The following is a 9,453-nucleotide window of genomic DNA, read 5'->3' on the forward strand; positions in this document are numbered from 1 at the left end:
GAAACAAAAAGACAAGTATTGAGACACAAAAAAATGGATGTCAACCGATCAAAAAGACCAAAACTAACCAAAAAACGTCTAAAATCTAATATGAAATGACCACAGAGGCACAGAACAACCACAGCGACAAACACAAATACCACAAAGACATATCAAAACCCCTGTAAAGACACAAAACGACCAAAGAAGACCAAGAGGGGATTACAAAGAGACACAAAAAAGTCCACCAAACGGTTTCAAAGAGATGTCAAACAATCACAAAGAGACTTAAATGATTTAAAACAACCAAAAAAGACCCAAACTTACCAAAAAACGTAAGAAATCTACCATCAAGAGATACAAATGACCACAGCGAGACACGGAGCCACCAAATTGAGATACAAAAATACCACAGAGACAAAAGAACTGCAGTAAAGACAGAATAGAGCAACAGAACACGGAGAAATGACCACAAAAAACAAGGAAGCTAAACAAACTGTCTGCTCTTTGTGTCTGTCTTTAATGCAGCAGATATTGTGGGGCAACATCTGTAAGTTAAAGCCACAAGTTCTAATCTTACCTTCTAATTACGCAACACACCTGAATTCACCAGCCATTTGTTGGCTTTCTGCGTGCATTTTGGGTGATGTAGGTCCAGGTTTTAACAAGGAAGACCAATGTGTCTGCGTCCCCGCCCTTTTTAATTGTAAATAATGGGTCCAACAACTTTGATAAATCAGTTAACTTACAGAACCAGGATCATCACTGAGTGTCCTTCTGTGTCTTTGGCACTAGGGTGCTATGTAAAGATCGTTTATTTAGGATCAAAGATGAATTATTATTGGTCTTTTTAGGTTTACTGTAGTGAATCCTGTAGAGAAGATCCACCATCACAATCTGTAGTGCTGAAGGTGTCAGCAGGGGTCAGGGATATGTCCTTTGATTTGGTACAAATAGAAACAGACACAAACTCCAACAAATGTAAGTTAAACACTTTATTTATATTGTAAATGTATAGTGTAATACATGAAGACAAGTAATACAAGATACACTGAGAACCCTCTGTTGATGTGTTATGTTTTAAAGATATTTAAGAAATATGTTGTAATCACTGACACTCCTCTTTGGATTTACATGCTCTCCACCTTGACGTTGGTCAAGGAGAGGTCGTTGTAGATGTTGATTCTATTGATGGATCTCAGGTTGTTGACTCGGTGATGGAAACTCAGGAGATGACTGTGGTTGACGGCGACTTTAAACTCTTTGTTGGTGCACATGATCTTCATCTGCAAAGAGAAATCCACAAAATCATCGTCAGTCAACCTGCTTTCTCACAGACTAGCCCTAAAACCTAACTTTACTGAGTATTGGGTCTGACAGCTTGGATTTTTGCGAAGCGCGATTCTAAACAAACTCAATGCAAAGACGCGAATGGACGAAGAAATTCAGTCTATGCAAGCGGAAATGTTTAACCTTGTGCCAAAAGTTGGTGTGAAGCTGTGCCCCCAGAATCAGAAATCTAGGACGAACTTATTTCAGTCGTCTGTCGACACTCTGACCTCTTTTACTCAGAATCAGTACTTCAAAAAGGAGGCGTTTCTGGCAATTTCTGTCATGGTTAATGGCTGAAGTTAACATTGCTAAGGTACGTGGTATCTCGGGAAGAAGTACTCCCATTGGCGACTATTGCGACTGGTTATCAGCCTATCAAAATAATAACCATGTCCGTAACATCCACAGGGTTGCCGTCAAATCTGAAATACAGGGTAACATGATTTTAAATGAGAAGTAAATCCCAGTTGAAATGGACATCAAAGAGTCTTGAACATAACGTCCGCAGTGATTTTAATGTTATGTTAAATGTCTGTTTTCTTATCCATTTGTCCTTGTTGGTATTGCAAATGGAGCTGCTGCCATGAAAGAAACATTTCAGACTTGATCTGAAAAACGGTCGTCCTTCACGTTTATGAATGCTATTAAAAACAAACACCAACACTACAGGTCTTCTGGGTAAAAAATAAATATTGAACCTCGAATGGCTGCCCTAGTTGGAAGGGGAAGGTCTGATGCTCTCTCTCCTCTTTCCCCCACTGCTTGCCGATGCAGCTGTTTCTGACGATCACCTTCCTGCCGTCCTCATTGAAGCGAGGGTTGAAGTGGAAGGCCAGATCGTTGGATGCGTGAAAATCAATTGTGATCCTGGAAAACCACATCAAAAAAGACCATCAAATAAATCGATTAAAATCTTTAAACGTATTACAGTATCAAACAATGAAGTCAGTCATCCATCCATTCGTTGTCGAAGTGTTGATACTGACTTGTCAGCTCTTGGTTTGATGATTCCATTGATAGTGATGAGCATTTTGTCATGAACTCCGCTGGGCAGATCCAGTTTGTACGGAACCGCCTGTCAACAGGAAACACATTTTAACCTCCATGAATAATGGATTATCCATCCATCAAATATCCAACCATCCAACAATCCCCACACATTCATCAATCACAATCCATCGGCACTGATTTATTGATTCAACCATCCATCCCAATATTCTGACAACCATCCATTATCCTTTCATCCAACAGTTCTTCCATCCATCCATCCATCCATCCGTCCATCCATCCGTCCATCCAAGTCATCCATCTATTCTTCATCCATCTATTCTTCATCCATCCATCTATCCAATAATCCATCTAATTCATCCATCCATCTTTCATCTATACATCCATTCACCCACCCAACAACAATCCATTTATTCATCTGTCTGTCTATCAGTTCACCCAACCATCCAATAATCCGTCCAATTTATCATCCATCAATCCAACCATCCCTCCCAATTATCTATATTTCCTTCCAATTCATCCATCCATTCTTCATCCAACCATCTGTCCTCCCAACCATCAAATAATCCCTCTTATTTATCCAGCCATCCCAAAATACCTCCAATTGACTATCCATCCATCCATTAATTAATTTACCCATCCATCCTTCCATCCTTTATCGATACGTCCATTCATCCATCAAACACCATTCCACCCAATAATTTGTCATCCATCAATCCAAAATTCCTTCCAACTCATCCATCCAATAATCCCTCCAATTTACCCATCCAACTCATCCATCCATCCATCCATTCAATCCCCACAATTGTTCCATCCTTCATTTCTCACTCTGTCTCACCAGATTCTGTTGGGGGGCATAGCCAGGTCCAGGTCCAGGTCCAGGTCCAACCATCGGTCCAGGTCCTGGTCCTGGTCCTGGTGAAGGAGAGGGCCATCCAGGTTGGCTCGGCTGGGCACTTCCACCTCCAGCGGGACCTGCAGGCCAGGCTCCTCCACCTCCAGCGGGACCTGCAGGCCAGGCACCTCCACCTGCAGCGGGACCTCCAGGCCAGGCACCTCCACCTCCAGCGGGACCTGCAGGCCAGGCACCTCCACCTGCAGCTGGACCTGCAGGCCAGGCACCTCCACCTGCAGCAGGACCTCCAGGCCAGGCACCTCCACCTGCAGCGGGAGCTCCAGGCCAGGTGGGGTTGGCAGCAGGTTGACCTGAATGTGGTTTACACTGTTTTTAATTGTGAATATAAGATTCTGGATTCTATTACCCACCTCCAGCGACTCTGTTATTCAGAAGTATTTGAAAGATGTAATCACACTAGCGCTCCGCATTCAGATCAGTTGCGCGGCCTCCAATCAGACAACACAGTTTCACACGGGCGCTTCAAACCATTAATAATAATGAAAAAGAAGTTTGTGTAGTGAAATGATGAGGGTAATCTTACCTGGCCAGGTGGGATTGGTGGGCGGGTTGTTGTCCCCACCAGAGGGCCAACCACCGAGAGCGTCTTCCAGCTGCAGAGATGCAGAGAAAAAGAGAACATTTGAAACTGATCCAACTATTGCCCGATCATTATCCATAAGATCCAGCTGCATTTAAAGAGCCGTATTTCCCATCACCAATAAAAAACAATAGAGCTGCACCTGAACGCAGCACGGTGTGTTCAGTGTCTGTGCAGACCATAGGGTGTGTGTGCAGACTTCAGGGTGGGTGTGCAGACTTCAGGGTGTGTTAATGACAGACTCATCAGGAATGTTCTGTATGTAGGTGTTGGTTTAAGAGATGAATGCCACCCTATTTACATTCTTAACCCCTTAAACCCCAAACACACACACACACACGCACACACTATGCAAACACTCAGCTACAGTGTCTGTATTGTGTCAGTTTCACAAGTCACAGTTGAACTATGATCTATAACCGAACAATCTCATTGACGTTAAAGCAAGAGCTGGTACATTTTTGGTTATATTGCTTTTAATTTTCCTTAATAAATTAAATGCTCGGAAAAATAATAAGGTATATGTGAGGTAGTAGTATCATTGTTGCAGGACTGTACAAGAGTGGTACAGGATGACTCCTAAAACCCAGGAATTAGTCAGCATTTTACCACTTCCTGTTCCCTCGTCTGGAAATCGGCCACCTTTAGCTTAGCGGTGGTGACGTGAAGTCATGTGACCGTGCTGTAGTTCCTTTATAGCCCAACATTAGCCGCTTTAGCTTAGCGGTGGTGACGTGAAGTCATGTGACCGTGCTGTAGTTCCTTTATAGCCCAACATTAGCCGCTTTAGCTTAGCGGTGGTGACGTGAAGTCATGTGACCGTGCTGTAGTTCCTTTATAGCCCAACATTAGCCGCCTTTAGCTTAGCGGTGGTGACGTGAAGTCATGTGACCGTGCTGTAGTTCCTTTATAGCCCAACATTAGCCGCCTTTAGCTTAGCAGTGGAGACGTGAGGTCATGTGACCGTGCTGTAGTTCCTTTATAGCCCAACATTAGCTGCCTTTAGCTTAGCGGTGGAGACGTGAAGTCATGTGACTGTGCTGTAGTTCCTTTATAGCCCAACATTAGCCGCCTTTAGCTTAGCGGTGGAGACGTGAAGTCATGTGACCGTGCTGTAGTTCCTTTATAGCCCAACATTAGCCGCTTTAGCTTAGCAGTGGAGGCGTGAAGTCATGTGACCGTGCTGTAGTTCCTTTATAGCCCAACATTAGCCGCCTTTAGCTTAGCGGTGGAGACGTGAAGTCATGTGACCGTGCTGTAGTTCCTTTATAGCCCAACATTAGCCACCTTTAGCTTAGCGGTGGTGACGTGAAGTCATGTGACTGTGCTGTAGTTCCTTTATAGCCCAACATTAGCCGCTTTAGCTTAGCGGTGGTGACGTGAAGTCATGTGACCGTGCTGTAGTTCCTTTATAGCCCAACATTAGCCGCCTTTAGCTTAGCGGTGGAGACGTGAAGTCATGTGACTGTGCTGTAGTTCCTTTACTCTATATATTAGGTGCTGCTAATATGTGCTTAACTTAACAAAACGTGTAAGAAACATAAACGTTCGTTTGCCACAGATCTTGTGTTCTGCAATATTCCGAAATCCAATGGAGAAATCCTGATGGCTTTTTGTTATGGGAGCCCTTGTGATGCTAACTTCCGTGCAATACTCTAATGGCCAACCTGCCTTCATTGCAAGTCATCAGAAACCTGGAAAAGCTGCTCGACCGCTGTACTAACTATAGCTATGTTCATTGTTTGTGCTCATTATAAGCATTAAAGAGGAGTGACTTTCCAGGAAGGCTTAGAGAGCTAATTGTTTGCTAGCTTAAGCAATGGTTGGACCTCATATAAGTCGGGTAATGATTTTCCACACAGTGATATTAACACATTCACATAAATATACAATAAAATCTGCCCTTTCATTACTCAAATGAATAAGTATGAGTACATGTTACAGAGTGATATTTGATATTCAGGAGAGGGAGGAAACTCAAGACTTACATTCATGTTGCTCGACTGTGATCTGAAACACAGAGAAACATTTGAAAGTGACAAGAAAAGAAAACAATGTCTGAGGGTGTGGTGGGCGAGTCCCAACATGGAGAAACCTGAAACTCTTCTTCATCTTAGTCCTCCTCCTCCTACTGTGTCAAGGAATTTACGACACTACACAATTCCTCTCATGTCAAGTGTTCTTATTGTTCTGTCCAGGGCCAAGGGTCAAGCCTGAAGCATCAACGCTGTTTTAAAACAACCTTTAAAAGGTAAATATTTAAATAGACTCCAGTATAGCTTCCAGCCCTCCTATCATGTGTATTTCAATATTTCCTGTTTTACACTTTCTGTTTCCCAGAAATCAACACCTTTGCACTTAAAATGTATGTATTTTCATATAAAATATTTGCTATTTCACACACATTCATGTTGCATAAGTAATTTGCCTTAAATCATTTAAAGGTTAATAATAATAACAATAATTATTAATAATAATAATAACAATAATTATTATTAATAATAATAACAATAATAATTATTAATAATAATAACAATAATTATTATTAATAATAATAATAATAATTATTATTAATAATAATAATAATTATTGTTATTAATAATAATACATACAAAATTAAATTAATAATAATATTTATAACAATATATTTTATTTATAATAATAAATGATACATCATTAATTAACCATCCTCAATAATAATAATGAATAATATTAAATATATAATAGCTCAAATTTAGCTGCAGCTCAACCAACTACAACATTAAAATCCTGCTTTTTAATAATAATTTAATAAACTTATATATAAATAATCTAATATATTATAAAACAGTCAAAGGGGATAAAAATATACAGTTTTACAGATTATACTTTGACTACCTACTTTTCGCAAACTATGGTATGAGCATTATTACTGCAGTAAAGGATCTGTGCAGGTTTCTGTGGTGTGAGAGGTGGAGTCTCACACACACACACACACACACACACACACACACACACACACACACACACACACACACACACACACACACAGACACACACACACACACACACACACACACACACACACACACACACACACACACACACACACACACACACACACACAGAGCAGCGTTTACTTTGACTGTTCCTTCCTCAAACTCTCGGCAGACTCTCTAATCACAGATTACATTCAAAGTTGTTTCTGCATTAACTGTATTTATTTTGAGGTTCATTACTCAAGTATTTCCATGTTGCTGCTACTTGTACTCCACGCTGCAGCATTGATATGCAATATATTCATATATTAGTGGTTTTAAATTCAGGATTGTTACTTCATCTGTAGACTTCTATAAGAATGTGTTCCTTTTTACTTCTATATAATAAGATTAACAGGGGTTTGGTTGGCACATTTAGTGAGCAAACAAGTTGAAATTGATCAGTTTTCACTGTGTTTGTAACATACATGTGTATATTCTTATATATAATCAACTATAACTCTTTCTATGACACCCATGCCTATAATGCATTATGATGCACCGTTACACAGTTTGTTATGGAAAATTCCACAAGTAAAAACAAAAGTAACAGGATCTGTCCAATCTGGGTTTCCTTTCCTCTCTGAACAAAGTCAGAAATAACCACCACAATAACTTCATACATATTTTCTATCCACTGAAAACTGGTTTGCTTCTTCAGTTTCAAAGTAAAAAGGCAAAAAAACAACGTTTTGTTTTGTTTTCCAAGAGAAGTGTCAGGTTTCAGATTTACTTCCTGATTCTTTTTGCGTGGTTTGAAAACATCGTGAGAGGAAGATGATAAGGAAGAAGAAGAGGAGACCTTTTCAGAATAAAGCCTGAATACAGAACAGTATAAAAAGTATAAGACGTACCTGAGTTTACCTGAGGCAGCTGCACACAGACTGACAGTGTTTGAGAATCGCGAGGAGGGTATTTAACTACCGAGCCTCACCCTGTCCCCACAGACCACACCCTCACAAAACTGTGTGTGTGCGTGTGTGTGTGCGTGTGTGTGCGTGTGTGTGTGCGTGTGTGTGTGTGTGTGTGTGTGTGTGTGTGTGCGTGTGGGAACGTTGCCATGTAAACTTTATTTTGTTGTTCTGTTTGATTCAGAACAGTTTTTTCTTTTTCCATGCCCACGGACACTTGAGGTGAAGACCATTGAATGGTGAATGGACTTTGGTTTGTTGTATAATGTAGATTGTATATAGTATGTGTTTCCATGGTAACTAACAGCAGATTGACCTCAGTGTTTCTGCACACAGAAGAGTTTTTCTTTGATGTTTTAGAAATGTTCAAACACACTGAACAGGTTTTACTCTGTAACACTCTGCCTGTCATAAACATGTGTGTACTGTATATCATTATATATAGTGAACAATCTCTATGACACCCATGTTTGCTTGTGACACTTTATAATCATAGCTTTAAACTCTCGTAAATATTCTTCTCTAAGTGGTGAGCATCACAACAGAGCCAGCCAGCTAACCAATCAGAGCACACTAGGGCTCTGGTTTCAGACAGAGGGTGAAAACAGGAGCTGCAAGCACAGGCAGTATGAGAAAAATAAAGAGCTTTTGAACATTAAAGCATGGAGACATGTCCCAGGAGAGACTCTAAACACTGATATACACCTGGAAATGTTATAATGACAAATCTAACTTTACAAAATCTGATAAATGGGCCATATATTAATTGAGTATTCAGAAATAAACAAAACAACGTTTGAATAAACTCTATGTTTGCTCTACAGGGAACAGTATCACATTTAGATTTCTTAATGATCAACATCATCTCTGACAGCGTGACTCAAACACACACACACACACACACACACACACACACACACACACACACACACACAGTCACACAAACCACAGGGATGAATGACCATGAGTCACCGGTGACTGTATGAAAAGGATTTCCCATTTTACTGGAAGGTTTTTGTGTATGTGTGTGTGTGTGTGTGTGTGTGTGTGTGTGTGTGTGTGTGTGTGTGTGTGTGTGTGTGTGTGTGTGTGTGTGTGTGTGTGTGTGTGTGTGTGTGTGTGCGTGTGTGTAGACTGGGTGCGGTCTGGTTTATGGTTCCTTAAATGAAGATGACTGAGCTTTCTGCCCCCTGTTGACGATTTAAAGCAAATCCTTAGTTTACCACAGTGAAAATATAACACTGTAAAAAAATGTGATCTGACTTTTGGAAATATAAACTGAAAGACAAAAAAATAAACAGAAATAAAAGTTATTAAGAATAATAGTAAAGTTTAAAAATACATTTATAAAACTAACAATATTAATAATAACAATCATAATAAATATAAAACTAACAAGTGTCTAATGTATGAACTTTATAATATATAAGGAATAATATTAATTAATTATAATAACGTCATAATCACAACAATACATATTATATAATATTGATGATAATTATATTTTAATAATCATAACAATACATATAATAACAACATGAATAACAATAATAATAATAATAATAAGAATAATAATATTAACAATAATAATAATAATAATAACATTAATAACAATAATAACAATAATAATAACATTAATAACAATAATAATAATAACAACATGAATAATAATAATAATAATAATAATAATAATAATAATAACAACATGAA

The 9,453-nt window shown here is 39.3% G+C and overlaps 1 protein-coding gene across 2 annotated transcripts; it reads right to left on the reverse strand.

The window, feature by feature from the left end:
* Window positions 1-961: 961 nt before the first annotated feature.
* Window positions 962-7,817, reverse strand: lgals3b (lectin, galactoside binding soluble 3b). 2 transcript variants are annotated; one of them, XM_063908397.1, is made up of 8 exons: window positions 7,687-7,817; window positions 5,804-5,825; window positions 3,759-3,828; window positions 3,316-3,525; window positions 3,158-3,282; window positions 2,298-2,386; window positions 2,010-2,178; window positions 962-1,265 (listed from the first exon to the last, which is right to left on the reverse strand). In XM_063908397.1, exons 2-8 carry the CDS (start codon window positions 5,807-5,809, stop codon window positions 1,110-1,112), a joined length of 825 nt encoding a protein of 274 aa, XP_063764467.1. In that variant the 5' UTR covers window positions 5,810-5,825; window positions 7,687-7,817; the 3' UTR covers window positions 962-1,109. The 2 variants fall into 2 exon arrangements, with proteins under 2 accessions (XP_063764467.1, XP_063764466.1); XM_063908396.1 differs by having other exon boundaries at window positions 3,158-3,525.
* Between the last annotated feature and the right edge of the window lie 1,636 nt (window positions 7,818-9,453).

Source organism: Eleginops maclovinus, chromosome 19 (genome assembly GCF_036324505.1).
Source record: "Eleginops maclovinus isolate JMC-PN-2008 ecotype Puerto Natales chromosome 19, JC_Emac_rtc_rv5, whole genome shotgun sequence".
Classification (NCBI taxonomy): Eukaryota; Metazoa; Chordata; class Actinopteri; order Perciformes; family Eleginopidae; genus Eleginops; species Eleginops maclovinus.